General features: G+C 36.0%; 1 protein-coding gene across 3 annotated transcripts in view; it reads right to left on the bottom strand.

Moving 5' to 3' along the window:
• The window catches only part of LOC123684670 (alpha-actinin, sarcomeric), a 65133-nt gene that overhangs the window by 20465 nt on the left and 24179 nt on the right, over positions 1-20489 (bottom strand). Inside the window, exon 1 of one of the 3 annotated variants that reach the window (XM_045624011.1) lies at positions 12713-12905. The exons of the other annotated variants lie outside the window; for them this stretch is intronic. Coding sequence (XP_045479967.1) covers positions 12713-12808 — 96 coding nt within the window. The 5' untranslated portion in view covers positions 12809-12905. Of the gene's footprint in view, positions 1-12712; positions 12906-20489 lie in introns of those variants that run through there. 3 annotated transcript variants of the gene reach the window in all.

Raw genomic sequence — 20489 nt, 5'->3', positions numbered from 1 at the left:
GAAAAATTACCTTCTAAATTTGATTATCCCGTTATTGTTAACAATATTAAATGATCCAGGCGTTTATTTATATACTACCCACTAAAATACAATGAAAATGTTCGTAAACTCCACAAGAGATATAATTTTAAAATTTTAGATCATAACTGTCAATTTGTTATTTTACCTTCAGTAAAATTAGAAATATCCATATAGTTATTTATAATACAAGTGCAGAAGGCATTGATATTCTTCCACGAGTTCAAAATTCAAAAACGAGCCACGAAGTGGCGAGTTTTGGAATGAAGCCTTCTGTACGAGTATTATACATTTTTTCTCTAATTCATTGCATTTTCATTGAAATTAATGAAATATTCCCATAAATATAATTTAGTGATTTTTGCATTGAAAAATGTTGGTTGGCAGAACTGATTTCTTTAAGGCAAATTGATGAATTGACAGATAAAGCCGTGGCGGAAAGTTCGGAGTACCAACATAGAATAATAAAATATAACCATGAAAACTGTGCGTTTCTGATATGTTCTCGCACGATTTTGTTCTACAAGATGTGGAAGAATGAACGGAATAACCACAGAATTAGAGAAAAGTTATTACTGCGACCTTTTCAAAGAGAGTTTTGGCGTGAATTTGTATCGAAATATACGTTTCCTATTACTTACATGATAAATATCGTATGCTCTAAAGCTGAAGTGTATTTTTGGTGTATTCTATCTACCTTTGAAATGTATCTGGTGGCGATACCACAATAACTTGTATTCGATAAATTCTCAAATTCTTTCGACTTCTGATATCCTGCATGACTTTCATTTTCATACAATTACATGATGACGTTTCACTGTTCTATGATATATCTCTGAGCATAAATACTTTTCATTATTTCCATAGAGTAATATTACTCTGATGGTGGGTTTCATAAAACTTTTTCTCCAATTCTGTGGTTATTCCGTTCATTCTTCCACATCTTGTAGAACAAAATCGTGCGAGAATATATCAGAAACGCACAGTTTTCATGGTTATATTTTATTATTCTATGTTGGCACTCCGAACTTTCCGCTACGGCTTTATCTGTCAATTCATCAAATTGCCTTAAAGAAATCAGTTCTGCCAACCAACATTTTTCGATGCAAAAATCACTAAATGATATTTATGGGAATATTTCATTAATTTCAATAAAAATGCGAAGAATTAGAGAAAATAATGTATAATACTCGTACAGAAGGCTCATTCTACCACTCGTTCCTTCAAAAACTCGCCACTTCGTGGCTCGTTTTTGAATTTTGAACTCGTGGAAGAATATCAATGCCTTCTGCACTTGTATTATAAATAACTATATCGAGGTGATTTTCTCGATCAAATCATTTCTGTGTTCAATTGTTGGCACTTCCATAGATTTCAAACTAGATATGAAACCCGTCGTGAGAGTATTTCGAAAGATCAACCATTGAAAGTGATTAAAATGAAACTATTGTTTCAGGTCGTTTTTGTTTGACCATACTCAATAACACTCTTCTGGAATCATTTTAGGTAGTAATGATATTTTGACCATTCTAACATTTCACGATTCTAATTGAGATTACTGTGGGATAGAGGAAACAAGGTGGCCGCCGCAATCATAAATCAAAATTTTTGACTCTCAATAGTGAGAAAGTACCCATTCTTCTTGTCGGGTAAACAAATAATCCTCCCAAATGAATAGTATAGAATTATGTAAATAATGACCTTCGACAAACACACTATATTATACCAGACTACGAATGATTTTTTCATCATGTTATTCGAACCTTATAAAAATTCATCACGAACAAATTTCACTGAATTTGAAATTGATTGGTAGAATACTGAAGAGTTGTTCAGATTTCTCGATATGATGGCTATTTTCGGACAAGTAATTCTGTATGGTAACATAAGCTGTTTGTCTTTTGGAATTGTTTACCTATGAAATATTTCATCTTCACTATCTGAATTAATCGTTTTCAGCAAAACATTCACAATAATTAGATATCAACTTAATTTGAAAACGTCAAAATTATTAAAGTGACATTCTCTAGGACATTCTCTGGAACGACTGGAGGTAGCTCTTCTGGTAAATCTTCCAAATCTCAATCACAAGACTATTAATTATTTAATGTTTGTTGAACATTCTTGTACTCTTATTAATGTTATTATTAGTATTATTGTGCTCTTCTATTATTATTCCTCCCCTCAATAACAATGGAATGTTCTCTTTCGGCCAATCGAATAGAAGCAGAGAAGTATAGAAGCACAGATCCATATTTTCCGATTTATTATAGTGAGTTATAGTAGTGAGTTATTATAACTCACGCTGTTTGTTAATAGATACTCTTAATTGCTCAAAAGCAGTTGAATAATGAATAAATAATTCAATAGGAGTAGATAATAGTTATTTATGTAACAAGTGCAAAAAGTGAATGTTCTCGACAACACGTCGAGTGCAATAAACAATTTTTGCACGAGTTGCATGCAACATTTTTTCTACGTTCATGCAAAAAGCAAAAAATGATTTATTGAGGTGCGGCACTAGGTGTAGGAAAATGAAAAACGCAACTTGAATACTTTATTATTAATATCGATTTGCATTGAAACAGGAACTAATACGTTACGAACAATTTTACTCAAACTTTATTTTCACCCTCAATGTTGAAAGTGAATGAACAATTGGTGCAATTTTCAATATGAATATTTTGTAGTGAAGTACGTTTTAAATCCACTTCTTGATTTGTTACTGCTGCAAACGTACTAGTACTTGGTAACTGTACATCGTTATTTCCTTCAGGCTGAAATATTTGTTTGTCATGATGACAGCACGTCGAAGTAGAATGACAGATGAGTGCAATAAAAACTTTATTGCACTAGTGCAATAAAGAACTTCTTTTTCCACTAAATATAGTTCAATAAACTTTTGCTTTTTGCATGAATGTAGAAAATAGTTATTTATGCAACAAGTGCAAAAAGTGAATGTTTATTGCACTCGACGTGAAATTGTCGAGTGCCGACAACACGTAGAGTGCAATAAACGATTTTTGCACAAGTTGCATACAACATTTTTTCTACGTTCATGCAAAAAGCATGTTATCATGAGGTGTGATGATAGTACAGACAGTTTGCTCTATGGAGGTAGACGATTACAAATCGGATCAGTTTTGATTGAGGAGTTATTCTCGGGAAGGCATTGTTTGTTTATCTCTGGCTGCTAACATTATTACAAAATAATATAAAATATGTAACTGTTTAAAACGTATTGCCAATCTCACAGCATATCTGATAAATATGTAGTGGGTTTGAACGTTTATGTTTGTCATGATGACAGCACGTTGAAGTGGAATGACAGATGAGTGCAATAAAAACTTTATTGCACTAGTGCAATAAAGAACTTCTTTTCCCACTGAATATAGTGCAATAAAGTTTTGCTTTTTGCATGAATGTAGAAAAAAAGAATTAACCACCGAAAAACTCACCGCAACGGGCAGGGAAAACCTGCCGGTAAAATTGGACTTTCCCAACCGCCACCTGTGGTCGTCGCAGCCGTCCCTGTGCCTGTCGCACCAACCCCCGCCGCCTCCATACCCGCTGCACTTTCCCACCGCCGCGACCCTCTTCGTCTTGGAGACGGCGCTCGCGGCCGCGGACGCGTTGATCTTCATCGCGGGCGTCCCTGGTCGGAGCGCGGAACGCTAGTGAGGTTCTCGGGGAAAACCGCCGAAAAAACAAAAGAGAAGCGCGGAAGAGTACCGCCGTCGCCGCCATATCTGCCATATGGCCCGCGCGCCGCCGAATTATGATAATATTGTCTTCGATTTGCTCGCCGGTACTTTCACCGGCTGTTCCGAGATTGCCAAGCTCTTATCGGCCGATTCCGCGCGTTGTTCCGTTTGACCCCGGTGCAGGTACAGTATTTTAATTGGTAAATTATTGATTATGACGAATGTTCGGTTATGCGAGGTGTATACGAGACGGATCTTCTCTGCTTTCGACTGTAGGTACTTGAAGTGATCGGTGAGTCGTAAATCATCGGAGTTTTTGCTTTCGAATCTTATTGTTTTTATTTCTTCAATGGACTAGTTTAGTGATGTTGATAATACTATATTTGATACGATAGAATTAAAATATATAGCAAAACTGATAAATCAGTGAAAAAATTTTGAAAATCCATCAATAAATGACTGAGAAATAGATTATTTAAATTTATTTAAATTTTAGCGCGGAACGTCTTTGGTCTCCGACTCGTCTGTGACGTCACGCCACTTGCCTGTGATCGCTTCACCATAAATAACGTTTAAATACTCAGCCGCGCCAATGCTCTCGCGCCGTTTGTAGTTGTACAGTGTAGTTTTAACTCGAGTATTGTTTTTATGTCACCATAATGGAAGAAGGCTTCGTGAAAGGACAAAGTGACAATTTGCCTAGAATAGATATATTCGCAGTGATGGAGTTTTTTTCCTCAAATCCATCTTATGTCAGTGCTGAAATGAAAGGAGTTAAACTTCACACACATATGAAGTAGTTTTAGGTCCAATTAAGTCCCGCCTCATTAATTTGCACCACTTCTTCCTTTGATTCATGTCATTTGGTACATGAAAAAACAATTTATTGGGGTTTTTAATTATCGTGCTTGCACACATAGGCACAATACAATATTTGTAGGTTTTTTGTTTATTTCAGCCATCGTGTAACGAACAAAACACGACACGAACGGCACAAGTGATTGTACACCAATGAATTCGTAAGCACTCTGCGAATATCAGTCGCCTCGTGTAAGTGGCGTGACGTCACACACTAGATGCTGCGTACTATGAAATTATTCTTCCAAGCGCAACTTCAAAGTCCCATAACTTTTTAATTTCTAGAGATATTTCAATGATTCTTCCACATTTTTGTTTCATTTTACTCAAATTTTAAGAATTGATCTTTAAAAAAAAAATTAAAACTAGTCCATTGGTAAATTATTGATTATGACGAATGTTCGGTTATGCGAGGTGTATACGAGACGGATTTTCTCTGCTTTCGACGGTAGGTACTTGTAGTGATCGGTGAGTCGTAAATCATCGGAGTTTTTGCTTTCTAATTTTATTGTTTTTATTATTTTAATTGGTGGACTTCGGCGAACTTGACCTAGCGACGGTTTAAGCGTTTATGATTATTGTTTGTTGTGAATAGTCCGGGACCCAGTAACAGATATACATGACCAAGTTCCTCTCAAAAGGTAAATGGTAGAATGCATCAGGAAATAGTAATAAAAAGCCTCGTGAGCGTCAGCTGCGACTCTGCTGGGGGGGTAGAGCGGCGGCAGCCCCCCAAACACGAAGAAGAAATAAATAAATTCAGTCATTTCCTCCTAACTGAAAATTCGTCAAATTGTAGCTAACCCAATATCTAGACAAAAAAATACAATCAGCTGGCTATAGCATAGTGTATTATACGTCAGCTGGTGCCTCAAACATGAAAAATAGTAATTTACGTAACAAGTCCGGAAAATAGGGTTTTTTTGGACGAATAGACAAAATTCCAGGACGAGCGTAAGCGAGTCCTGGAAGTCTGTGAGTCCAAAAAAACCATTTTCGGGCGTGTTGCGTACAATATTTTTTCGGCAACCATGTAAAATAACACTATCGCTGCTGCTTTCCATATTTTATTGCGATTGCGATCAAAATACATGCAAATTTTTGACAACTAATTTCATATGAACTGTCAGCCGTTATCTCGGTTTCTATGGATTCTATGATTCTTTTCCGGCCTAGTCCGGGAAGTACGTACTTTCCGGACTAGGCCGGGAAATGCTACTTTCTCAGAGAAAAAGCGTCCGGGAAGTGCTCACTTTCCGGACGGTTGCCGAAAAAAATATTTTCAATGACAGCTCTGACAGCGACTCTGATAATGAATCAGAGAGTGCCACACTCGCGAGAAAAGGACTTTCTCCACATGTTGCCCAATAATATTTAGTTACTTCCACTCTCTGATTCATTATCAGAGTCGCTGTCAGAGCTGTCATTGAAAATATAATTTTTTTTTCATGTTTGAGGCACCAGCTGACGTATAATCCACCATGCTATAGCCAGCTGATTGAATTTTTTCGTCTAGATATTGGGTTAGCTACAATTTCCTTGATGATCATGATGACTGTTGGGTTTGCGAGGTATATGAATTTTCTCCGCTTTCGTCTGTTCGTTGAACTAAAGATGAGTCTTAAATCAACAGCGTTTTTGCTTTCTAATTTTATTGTTTTGATTTATTACTTACAGTTATAATGGGTGACCTTGAACTTGACCTCGAGAAGATAAATGCGTTGGTGATTGCTGTTTATCTTTTTTCACCTACTAACCATATCATTAAAGATATTTTTTTGTAAATTCCACATTATTATTATTACGAATTATCAACCTAAATTTTTTTTAATGTTTTTTAAATTTTAAAAGTTAATTTTTTTTTTTAATTGATGTTTGTATCCGTATCAACTAAAAAAGTTCTCCTATTTGCTATACAGCTATAAAAAGTAAAAACAATGTGAAAATGAATTACAAAGTAATCTTGAAATAATTGTGGATTCAATATTTTTGATAATTCATTGTGAAAAGTCACTTCAAACCACTTTCAGGTATCCAAGTTTTTAGAAACTTCACTTTTACGTTGAAAATTTGTGCAGTAAAACTGTCTGCGCGAAAATATGAAGTACACGTCTCAGTTTAGTTTTTAGTGGTGTTTCCGAATATTAAAACAGATTTTCAAAATTCCGATGTACAAACATTGTTGTTTCGAGGATTCAAACGATTCATATTTTTTTGTTAACCCGGACCTGAATTTTCAAGGCGGTTATTGCATGATACGTTTGGGCTCTCAATTAGGAACATATTTGCCAAATATGAAGAAAATATACCGGGTGGTTCGTTTGATATGGCCTCAGGAATAAACGGGCAAAATTCATAAAACACCCTGTATCTCGGCTACGAAGACAGTGAGACCCAATAAATGGGGTATCTACAGAACCGCATAGGTGCCACCTATGCACCTGTGAAGTATTTCCGTTTCCCAATGAAACACCCTGTATATGGTCCCTCATTCTTATTATCACGGAACCCCCTTCTCTCCATTTGTATAACTAAACACCGAGAATATTCCAGACCGTTTACCATTTCGCCATACGTTTACTACACGGCTCGACCTACTTAAAGTCTTCATCTTATCTGAAAATATATCAATGTTGTCGGTTATTTTTTCACAGAATGTGTGCCTTTTGGAAGCCGGCCAAGACCCACACGAAGTCGAGATTGGTACACAACGTGTATTTCTGCATCGGACGTGTTCCTCACTACAATTCCGTGACGTAAACAACTAGAAATTTTCGCATGTTTATCAGGTTTTGTTCTTAATTAGATAGGTCTGTCGCATTGTGGTTAGTTTGATATCGACGCGAGATGACGTTATCTTGTTTCTCATTGGTGCGAGTCGTTTCCTGTCCCGCCAGAAATACTGCTTTCGTTTCGGTGGCACATTTGTTTTCGGAAATAGCATGCAGTCATCAATATAATTAGGAAATCTCCTCAATTTGGGTCATTATTGCAAAAGCAAATTCCATCGTAATAATTATTGTATCCATGTTAGAATTATCTGCTTTGCTTGAATCGTTACGGCTGCACAAAGTGGCAACAGCGGCTAGTAGGATAGCTTCATCAACCAATCTAATGCAAAATAAAGGGTGTGTTTTTTCCGAGGTATATAACTTAAAGTTGGCATTACTGTTCAAGATGGCGACCGATTCAACAGCTGTCGAGTGATTTATTATCAGTTTGGTTCGGCAATTCATCATGAATAGACTCACGCCTGAACAACGCTTGCAAATGATCCCAAAATGAGATTGCCGTTGTTCCCGATTTTCATAAGCGAATTTTGTTTAGTGATGAAGCGCACTTCTGGTTGAATGGCTAAGTCAACAAACAAAACTGCCGCATTTGGAGTGAAGCTTATCCTCAAGTGTATGTCGAAACACCGTTACATCCAGAAAAACTGACTGTTTGGTGCGCTTTATGGGCTGGTGGAATCATTGGTCCGTACTTCATCAAAAACGATGATGGCCAGAACGTTACAGTCAATGGTGATCGGTATAGAGCCATGATTACTAACTTTTTTATTCCTTAATTGAACAACCATGATGTCCAGGAGCTTTGGTTTCAACAAGACGGCGCAACATGTCACACAGCTCGTGCCACAATCGATTTATTGAAAGACACGTTTGGTGACCGCCTAATTTCACGTTTTGGACTTGTGAATTGGCCTCCAAGATCTTGTGATTTAACACCGCTAGACTACTTTCTGTGGGGCTATGTAAAGTTATTGGTCTATGCGGGTAAGCCACAAACCCTTGCCCCTTTGGAAGACAATATTCGCCGTGTTATTTCCGATAACGGCCACAAATGTTGGGAAAAGTCATCGAAATTGGACGTCCAGATTGGACTACATCCGAGCCAGCCGTGGCGGTCATATGCCAGAAATCATATTTAAAATGTAATGCCAAAAGATTATCTTGCGGATAAATAAAATTCATGTCAATCGAATAATCCATCGTTGTTTTATTGCAATTTAAAGTTTTATATCTCTAAAAAAACACCCTTTACTAGTTTTTTTAATATCAAAATGAAAAACTTCACCATTTATTCTCCTTTCAATTTCAAAATTTAATAATTATTCATACTATAGAAATGATATAAATTAGAATTATAACGATCTTCTTCGGTAGCATTCCTCAACGCGCTATTTAAAAAAATAATGTGGGTCGATTCAAGCTTGTCCGTTTTAAATTCAAAAGTAACCGAATCGTTTATACGAATTCAACCCAATGAAAACAAACAATTTCAAGCCTTCTTAGTCATGATCTCAACCTCGACAGCTTCGTAGACATCTGAATCGTAGATAAGATCGATTTAAGATTCAAATTTCTGATTTCGAACGTAAAATTTATTCATTTGTTCCACACTGCACATCAGAAAATGAGACTGAATGTTTTGTGATGAAGCGTTTTATGGCATTTTCTGTATCAGAAATTACAGTTTTCGTTTATTATTTCCAATAATGAACTTTTGGAATAGTTCGCGAAAAAAAATTTAACTCTGAAATTTTCAGTTTTTGAATGATCAGAACATTGATAAAGAACGGACGAAAAAATATTTCTGTCTGCCATTCAGAACTTTCCTCAGAAACTATGAGAGCTATTCGCATGAAGCACCTTCAGTTGTGGAATAAATTTGAGATTTCCATAATGTGCGTTAATTTTTTTGCGCAGTGTATTATGTGTTTCATTCACTGATTAGCGGTATTTTTTGAAACAATAATACAACCTATCGAATAAATATATTCACGTCGCCTGTATTAAAAAAAATACGGTCTCATTTCTCCACCATACGTGTGAACGAGGCTTGCGATCTTGAAATGTACTTTTTCGACTGGTTCGATCGTCAAGCTGAGAAATCATTTCAGGCGTGACAGGCTGCAAAGGTCTCGAAATGAAATATGCATTATAATTTCTGAACGAGTGGCAAATGTGTCAAGGCGCAAAAAGTGGAGTATTTTCGTTAGAATTCACCTTGGATTCGATGTCCAATTCAATTCAATTAATACCAGATTACATCGGAGAAATCCCACAGTTATCCTGTTATAAGTAAGGAGCTTCCTGATCGATAAAAAATAACTGAATAAATTCATAAATTCCCACCTAATGTGTAGCTGAACGGTTTTCATTGCTGCGTACTAGAGTTAGATGTAATTTTTATTGTGGTTGCATTGTTGGTTGGGTAAATATCGAATATTAGCTGCCTGAATCATCAGAAACATCGTTTCATAGATAAGATTTTTTTTAATTGTATGGAAACCTAACCACTTGGAACAATGGACTAGTTTTAATTTTTTTTGTTAAGGATTCATTCTAAAAATTGAAGTAAAATGAAACAAAAATGTGGAAGAATCATTGAAATATCTCTAGGAATGAAAAAGTTATGGGACTTTGAAGTTGCGCTTGGAAGAATAATTTCATAGTCTAGTGTGTGACGTCACGCCACTTACACGAGGCGACTGGTATTCGCAGAGTGCTTACGAATCCATTGGTGTACAATCACTTGTGCCGTTCGTGTCGTGTTTTGTTCGTTACACGATGGCTGAAATAAAAAAAAACCTACAAACATTGTATTCTGCCTATGTGTGCAAGCATGACAATTAAAAACCCCAATAAATTGTTTTTTCATGTACCAAATGACATGAATCAAAGGAAGAAGTGGTGCAAATTAATGAGGCGTGACTTAATTGGATCTAAAACTACTTCATATGTGTGTGAAGCTCATTTTGATGTAAGTACCTATCAGTACTAGGTGTCTATTTCTGATAATAAAAATACTAAGGTGTAAGTTGGTTTGAAATTAGTTATTGAATAAAAATAACTTTGTCCTTTCACGAAGTCTTCTTCCAATATGGTGACATAAAAACAAAACTCGAGTTAAAACTACACTGTACAACTACAAACGGCGCGAGAGCCTTGGCGCGGCTAAGTATTTAAACGTAATTTATGGTGTAGCGATCACAGGCAAGTGTCGTGACGTCACAGACGAGTCGGAGACCAAAGACGTTCGGCGCTAAAATACGTAAATTTAAATAATCTTTTTCTCAGTCATTTATTGATGGATTTTCAAAATGTTTTCACTGATTTATCAGTTTTGCTCTATATTTTAATTCTATCGTGTCAAATATAGTATTATCAACATCACTAAACTGGTCCATTGTTGGAATCTCATTACTGAAAAACTAAATAAATATAAAAACACCGGTTATCGTTCGAATTTAAATAAATACAATTTTAATCATAATCAAACATGATAAGCTGCTTCTTACTAGTAGAGCAGAAGAAATTACACTTATTGACAAATGAAACAAAATAGTATATGAAGATAATATATAAAGGATGATTCATTAAGATGGACCTATCTTTGAATTATAATAAAGATTTTGATTTTCGCCAGATTGTATATTTAGATTCTATGCAGGTTTGATACTAGAAGGCGCTAGTTAAATTGCTTGTGATCAGTAAATCAAAGCAAATTGTTTTTTTTTCTAGCTATACTGTAATATTAATAATGAAAATATATTCTACAAAGAAAGTTACTCTCGTTTGACGTTTGATTTCTGCTACTCTAGCTGTTATCGAGTCTAACAAGTTCAATGAATTAATTTTCATAAAAATTTCATTCTCCAAATGTGTAACAATAACAAATTGTAAAACTCCAAAAGAAATGTTCAAATAGTTTACTATTTACTTCAATACACAATATACATACACACTAAAAAAATACGAAGGGTTGAAATCAGGACTTCTCGGTGGCCAAGCAAACTCACTTCTACGACCAATTTATGCGGAAACAAGAGTGACTTTTTTGTAGAATTGAACGCTTTTTAATATTTTCTGGTTATTTTACTCATAGTTCAGCCGAAAAAAGTTGCTTCAGACTTTTTTCTAACAACCCTCAAAGTAAGGCATGTCTGAATTTCGCACGAGTTTTGTATAAAAAAAGTGAACCGGAGCCGTATCAGGAAAATACGTTGTTCAGAAAAAATTCATCGCATCGACACACAAAGTTCTGTTCTGCAAAAAGGACCCCGCACGTTTCATATGGGAAATGGCTTTCCGTGAATTTGGCTGAATTTTTGATATGTTGTAGTTCTTGATAAACTGATCAGAAGTGTCCATAGCTACAAAGCTCAAAAATGGACATTTTTCGAGATATGAAGCTTTGAAAATGGATTTTCTGCAATTTTCGGGGTTTTTGCTCATCAATCGGGGAGCTCTCATTTATGGTTGGGATGGAATTTGGATGTTCGGCGGCCAGAACCCGACTGAGAAATGATCTTCCTTGGTTATATTAGGCACCGCCATCGATAATTTCTTATACACTGCTCCACATTGGCTATGAAATGAGATACAAAATCCAAGATCTTCCATTCATCTTTTCATGCCACAAAATGACGCCAGAATAATTCACATGACCGAGAAACGACATATTGTGAGATTTTTTTAAGAGAGACCATAATAACTGAATCCTCATATATCTGATGTCCAATAATATCAAATATGTTAGCCAAAATGTTCATAACCAGGCACCGCGAGCTGTTATGGGGGAAAATGGGAAAATCATAATCATATATCCTCAGGGATCACAATTGTGATCACTATTGATGTCATTTACATATGATATATGATTTGTTTCTCACAAATCTCGATAATCTGACAATGGGGTGCCAAGACATTTTCCTCAGAATGTCTCGAAATTGATGATAGCATCTCACAGACAAACGAATCCGTGAAAATGTCTGCAGTTTTGATACAACACAGATCTCTCTTATAGTTACCTAAAAAATATCCGAATAGCGTATAGACAATGCACCTTGGATTCAACACATTTTAGAATTGTAAAATTCCAAAGGTATTTTTGAGAACACCTACTTCATTCTCTAGATAACGTCAAATGCAAAATTTTAGTTATCACTGAAGTATAATTTTATATCTGAGTTTCTATAATTGAATATTTGGAACCATTAGTTTTAGCTCTTGTTTTTACAGTTTCTATTTTAGTTTCGCGGTTTCCTTTGGATATAACATTCAATTAATGCTATCAACTTTCCAAAAACAATCACCGACGTATATACGATAAAAACCAAAATTTACCTTAATGTTTACATGATCCCTATCTGGAGAATGCAGAACATTAATCAAACTGTACCTAAAACGGGCACCAAAATTATTCGACACCTCACAAGCCATCACAATACACAAAACTGACACCGGTCACAGAACGCTAGAAGGGATCACAGAGTAAAGGGCCATTCGAAACGGTCATAGATACCAATCCCGATTCGCAATTCTGTGAAACGTTCCCATCAGAACTGCTAGGAAAATAATGGTTCTAAATTCCATTGTGGCGATAGAGACAGAACAAACAGTGTGGATGAATCAAGGAACGATAAGGTTAATGATAGAAATGTAATAATTATCCTGCTCGTTTGAGTTTAGCGAAATAGGCGGGATGTTTCACAAACGGAGAGAGACATAGATTTCGTAAGGGCGCTTCGAATTCGGCCCAAACTTGCAACGGTCCGTGAAATCGGGGAGCATAGACGAGGACTTTGGTTGTTGCCAAATGAGGATATTCGGTGATGTGATTAGGATATGGGAAAAAGATTATAACTAATTCATTTTCTGAAAGGCTGATCGAAGTGTTGATCAACTAATGGGGGGTTTCATAAAACTTTCATATCGGTGATTTGCTCGATCAAATCATTTCTTTATTCAACTTTAGTTCATTTATGATACTTCCATAGATTTCAAACTACAATCAACGAGTTGGTTGGTCGGTCAATCAAAGTTTCATGAAACCCGTCGAAATAGAACTATTGATTTGAAATCATTGTCAAATATGTTGATGATTCGACCTACTCTCAACATACAGGGTGGCCATTTGAAAACGAAACAGACGAGATTACAGACGAAATAAAGTTTTTCGATAGAAATGCTCGGACAGGTCGATTTCTGTTTCGAGGGGGACAACTTAAGATGTAGGTTACGGACGCATAGCGCTTCAATCCTTGCTGCTACAACCTCCACCCCCAATTTTTGAATAGGGAAGATGGGGTGAGTGATACCTCAATTTAAAGGTATTTTTATACTGATTTCAGCACAGTAATTGTTTTTCCATTTTATGCATTAGTTCTCGAAATATTCATGCGTTAGTTAGTTAGGAAGGAAGCCACAGTTATGGTTGTTTTGAAGCTCAAAATGTCGATTTTTCACAAAACACTACAAGTGCCATGAAAACACCACTTCATTTTCAAATACTTAGTTAAGAATATTTCGAGAACTAATGCATAAAATGAAAAAACAATTACTGCGCTGAAATCAGTATAAAAATGCCTTTCAAATGAGGTATCACTCACCCCATCCTCCCTATTCAAAATTTGGGGGTGAGGGTTGTAGTAGCAAGGGTTGAAGCGCTATGCGTCCGTAACCTACATCTTAAGTTGTCCCCCTCGAAACAGAAATCGACCTGTCCGAGCATTTCTATCGAAAAACTTTATTTCGTCTGTAATCTCGTCTGTTTCGTTTTCAAATGGCCACCCTGTATTATAAGATGTCTAAACCTGGTGAATGCACTTATTAGATTTTGTTTTACGAATTTTGGGAATATTAGTTAAGCTTCGTTAAGTAGGTAGTGCTATTAACAAATGATGATAGATTCTTGTTATTTCAAATATTTAAATTTATTCCAGTGAACGTTTCGTGAATATATCACTGCAGATGTACCAAATTAATGGAGATGACTTTTCATTTTTTTTTTCTTGAACTGTGGGTAGTCAATTTCTAATGCCTCTATTGTTTCCTCTTGGGTTTCTTTTCTCTTGCTTTTCTTATGTCATTTGTTGTCAGTAGTTCTGCATTTGAAAAAATGGAAAATTAAACTTTCATATGGAAAGCTGCAATTCGATATAAGTATAATATTTTGAAAGAAAAAAAAAAGAATGCGTAAATTTTTTGAAAACTGCAAACGTAAATATAAGGGTGCACTGAAATTAAATATGTGATGATTAAATGTTCTACATATTTTTCAAATAAATTGAAATCATAAAATAGAGCAATTCTCACAGATGATATCTGTTTTGCACATTTTGTTTATAAACCGAACTTTGCATAGATAATGCCAAATAATAAACTATAATTTATTAGAGTGAATACTCTCGGTGTGATTAATTTATTGGCGTGGAATTGCAGCCAAAATGACAATCTAGAATTAAAAAAAAACCTTGTGACATATCACGTCTGTCTGCAAGGGTATTCCATTGATTTATTCAGAGTTCAAGCATCTAAGTTGGACAAATTTCAAAGAATAAAGCAATCGTTGGAATTTCAACAATAGATCTGGAATATTTTCAGGAGGCCTCATTAAAACGAAACCGAATATTTAGAGCCAATCTGTACATATGCCAATTTATTCGATTCGTCGATAAACTAGAAATAGCAACAATCTTACGGAGATAATATATTGTGGCTAGTATTATGACATAAGATTTAGCTGAGATCATATATCAAGAAATGTACACGATAATTTATTATTTCTTGGTTGCACGAAATCTACGTGGAATTTACAAAAAAAAATTATATTCGATTTTAAACATTTAAACATTATTTATATCTACCGACTTCAAAAGAAGCAAATTATACTTGATGATACATAGGCGTATAACTTTGCTTCCGCCGTTATTGTCCGAAATACGAGGCTTTATTGTGAAAAACTGGTTATATTTATGATTCAAAGTATTGTCCATCGCTGGCCACTACTTTATTCCCACTTTCAAAACATGGGGAAGAGCATTGTCAAATTTCATCATGTCTCTCGTCGTATTGCGGCCGTTTGTCTTTCATTTCTCGGCTTAAACGCATTGATTGCCTTCGATAAAGATCGCCTGTGATTGTTGCAGTCGATTTTGACAACTCATAATACACTACGCCGAGCTGGTCTCACCAAATACTGAGCATGACCTTGAAAAACCATGAATATTCGGTTTGGCCGTCAACGTGGAAGCATGGCCGGGATATCCCCATGATCTTCTGCGCTTGGGATTATCGTAATGAACCCATTTTTCGTCTCCAGTCACGATGCAATGTAGAAATCCTCTCCGTTTTTGCCTTGTAAGCAGCTGTTCACAAGTAGAGATGAGCGATATTTCACGAACTGTGATTTAATCACTGATATCAGACTGTCACAGGTAGTCACGGTTCCGAAAAACGAATACAGAGCGTGACGGGATCACTGTTTGAACATTTCACAGATATTTTCAGGGTTTATCAACGTCCGTGCAATCGTAAATTATGAATCCAGCCTGCCAGCCTGATGTTTTTATTGCTTCGGAACCTTTGTCGGCAGTTACTACTGATGCACTCTAGCCACATAAGTTCCGTGCGGACGATTGTTTTCGAAAGCCGGACAATTAACAGAACGTCCAAGCAGGCTAACTAATAAAAAAACTCAAATGATTCTCTTCCTCAATTGTAATTGTCGTTGGTGGAGAATGAATAGGAATAATTGTATTTTTCTCTCGAAAAATTCATCAAATATAGTTGGGAAATTCGATTATTTAGGGACTGTTTTAACTACCCATTTCTGAGTTTTTTGTTGTGAAATTTTTAATTTTTCTCTCATTTTTTGTTACAGTATTAGCCCCTTAACTATTTCGATATATACAATTATAAAATGAGTGTATTTTGTTTGGAGGTTGATTACTCATCATTATTATTAAATAAATAAACGTCTGAATATATGCATATGGCTAATTATTTATTATTCGATGTCCTAAAATTCATACCTTTTCATTTAGAGATTTCACAATTCTTTGATTAGCTCAGAAATTAATAGAAAATATCAGATATATTTAGGAAATTTAATTATTCAATAACTGGTTTTACTATATTTTGTACATTTCTGATTGTTACTTTTTCTGTTTTTCTCTTATTTTATTTGATGCAGTATCAGCCATTCAATATTATCAATATATATTCACATGTGAATTATTGTATTTGTAGGTATTATTTATTTTTCGATGTCCAAAATTATTCATATCCATATTCCACAAATCTGTTACCTCTAAAGAATTAACAGAAAGACAAAAGAGCTGAGGTTTGGGTGATTCATACAAATAATAATAACAAGCACGGTCCGTGCTCAGCGTTGTGAAACGTGAACGTTCCTGTTCCTTTATGATATCAGTGAAATTAAAGCGTGATCACCGTTTAGGTATCGGATTCGGTTAGCGAACGTTCCGTACAGCACTGGTAGTGGGGTGACCCCACTCCCAGTGCTGCGGAACGGGGAACGGACTCTAACAGAATACGATACCTAAACGGTGATCACCGTCACGCTTTAATTTCACTGATATCATAAAGGAACAGGAACGTTTCACAACGTGATCTAGAAATCACGGTATCGCTCATCTCTATTCACAAGCAAACTAACGCTGTTCACATATCTCGGCTTCAACTCGTACGGCACCGAATTTCCTTGTTTCTGAATCATTTCCATGATTTTCAGGCGTTTTGAAATTTCTTGTTGCGTCACTCCTAATAATCCTGCCAATTCTTGCGTTTGACACGAGTCTTCATCAAAACCTCGAAAACCTTCTCCCTTCCACCGCCTTACTGGCCGTCAAAATCACCATTCTTGAAGCGTTGAGACCACTCTTGGTACTTTCTTTCACCAATAGCGGCCTCACCAAAGGTATTTGAGAGCATTCGGTGAGCCCCAGTCGCAGATTTCTTCATATTAAGCAGAAAATCAAAACCTCCCGCAAATGAGAATTTGGCTCGTAAGCTGACATGTTTAATCGAGAATAACTTTATGATGCAGACACAATTCGACTAATATTTCGATGGCGTTATGTTTATAAATACCTAAGCTTATTGTATGACATCTACGATATATTTATTTCGACTTCCACTTACCGCTACAGCAATCTATTGCGAAACGGCGGAAGCAAAGTTATACACCTAATAGGAATACTTTTTCCGAATTGTATTCAAGTAATAGTCGTTTCAATATGAGAACTTTGTCCGAAACAGCATGTTCGTCAGATGTGGTATTATAATCTTCATCGTCGCCATTTAACAATACATCTGATAAAATTGTTTGAACACTGTTATTAATTTTGATAGATTGACCAGCTAGTGGTGCAGCCAACCTTGCCCATTTTGCAGCAAAAACGTCGATATTTTCAGCCTCATTTGCAGATTTATTTCCATCAACAAGTAAAAACTGATCAATTTGGATTCAACCTGTTCATCAATCTCTTCGATGAAAAATTTTGTTTTATACGGAGGATCCAGATATGTGGCTATTGCAAATAACCTGTTCTAAGTGATGACTCCGAATCTTGAATGGACTAGTTTTCATTTTTTTGTTAAGGATTAATTCTAAAAATTTAAGTAAAATTAAACAAAAATGTGGAAGAATCATTGAAATATCTCTAGAAATGAAAAAGTTATGGGTCTTTGAAGTTGCGCTTGGAAGAATAATTTCATAGTCTAGTGTGTGACGTCACGCCACTTACACGAGGCGACTGGTATTCGCAGAGTGCTTACGAATTCATCGGTGTACAATCACTTGTGCCGTTCGTGTCGTGTGTTGTTCGTTACACGATGGCTGAAATAAAAAAAAAATCCTACAAATATTGTATTGTGCCTATGTGTCCAAGCACGGCAATTAAAAACCCCAATAAATTATTTTTTTATGTACCAAATGACATGAATCAAAGGAAGAAGTCCTGCAAATTAATGAGGCGTGACTTAATTGGACCTAAAACTACTTCATATGTGTGTGAAGATCATTTTGATGTAAGTACCTATCAGTACTAGCTGTCTATTTCTGATAATAAAAATACTAAGGTGTAAGTTGGTTTGAAATAAGTTATTGAGTAAAAATAACTTTGTACTTTCACGAAGCCTTCTTCCATTATGGTGACATAAAAACAAAACTCTAGTTAAAACTACACTATACAACTACAAACGACGCGAGAGCCTTGGCGCGGCTAAGTATTTAAACGTAATTTATGGTGTAGCGATCATAGGCAAGTGCCGTGATGTCACAGACGTGTCGGATACCAAAGACGTTCCGCGCTAAAATACGTAAATTTAAATAATCTATTTCTCAGTCATTTATTGATGGATTTTCAAAATGTTTTCACCGATTTATCAGTTTTGCTCTATATTTTAATTCTATCGTGTCAAATATAGTATTAGCAACATTACTAAACTAGTCCATTGAAATCAACCAAATAGAAGATGTTTGCGAGAAATCCTATCGTGCGGCCGTTCCTTTAGGAACGCCAGTAGGCCGAGTGAATTGCCTCATTATTCTATTGTAGACCGAGTCTACCCGTCCCGAAAATAACGCGGTCCATGGCACAATGATACGTGCACGAGAGCGTGATTCATAGATTTGTTCATTGCATTCTGAAAGCGGGAATATCCGTTCTGTTCACGTATTTCGTAAGTGAAATCCGATGCATTTCTCATGGCTTATGCATTTTTCGAATTCCGCCAGCGATGACTATTCCATCGATGAGTCCGTACTGGTCTAAAGATAATTTGGGGATTCGGAATTTATGAATATTCACAGTGAGCAAAATGGGCTTCATATTCGTAGTATACAGGGTATCCCAATTGTAAGGTGTATCGAATTGATAAAATAAAGGGTGTTTTTTTTAGAGCTATAGAACTTTAAATTGCAATAAAACAACGATGGATTATTCGATTGACATGAATTTTATTTATCCGCGAGATAATTTTGTGGCATTACATTTTAAATATGATTTCTGGCATATGACCGCCACGGCTGGCTCGGATGTAGTCCAATCTGGACGTCCAATTTTCGATGACTTTTTCCAACATTTGTGGCCGTATATCGGCAATAACACGGCGAATGCTGTCTTCCAAATGGTCAAGGGTTTGTGGCATATCCGCATAGACCAATGACTTTACATAGCCCCATAGAAAGTAGTCCAGCGGTGTTAAATCACAAGATCTTGTAGGCCAATTCACAGGTCCAAAACGTGAAATTAGGCGGTCACCAAACGTGTCTTTCAATAAATCGATTGTGTCACGAGCTGTGTGACATGTTGCGCCGTCTTGTTGGAACCACAGCTATTGGACATCATGGTTGTTCAATTCAGGAATGAAAAAGTTAGTAATCATGGCTCTATACCGATCACCATTGACTGTAACGTTCTGGCCATCATCGTTTTTGAAGAAGTACGGACCAATGATTCCACCAGCCCATAAAGCGCACCAAACAGTCAGTTTTTCTGGATGTAACGGTGTTTCGACATACACTTGAGGATTAGCTTCACTCCAAATGCGGCAGTTTTGTTTGTTGGCGTAGCCATTCAACCAGAAGTGCGCTTCATCGCTAAACAAAATAAAATGGACGTAGTGCGCGATACGTATTCCGCACAGAACCATTATTTTCGAAATAAAATTGCACTATTTGCAAGCGTTGTTCAGGCGTGAGTCTATTCATGATGAATTGCCAAACCAAACTGAGAATAAATTACTTGACAGCTGTTAAATCGTAGCCATCTTCAACAGTAATGCCAACTTAAAGTTATATACAACGAAAAAAAAACACCTGTTAGATAGGTATAGTACAAATGAAAATAAGAACAATTTCGTACGTATGTGAGTACCAACTCTATTCACTACGGAATATAAGGTGTTAAAGTTAAAAAAATGTATTCATTTTTTTTTTCAATAATTCCAATACCACTCAGAACTTTTATAAATATTGTTCATAGAAAGATGTCTTTTAATGTTTCTTGCATCTTTCAAACATCCTCAATGGCGTATACAGGGTTAGAACTATATATTTAGAGTGGCACTTCAGGGCTATCGAAAACCGTTAGAA

Source organism: Harmonia axyridis, chromosome 7 (genome assembly GCF_914767665.1).
Source record: "Harmonia axyridis chromosome 7, icHarAxyr1.1, whole genome shotgun sequence".
In the NCBI taxonomy this organism is placed as follows: domain Eukaryota; kingdom Metazoa; phylum Arthropoda; class Insecta; order Coleoptera; family Coccinellidae; genus Harmonia; species Harmonia axyridis.
Note: the sequence above shows the minus strand (reverse complement) of the source record. Positions and strands in the feature narration are given on the sequence as shown.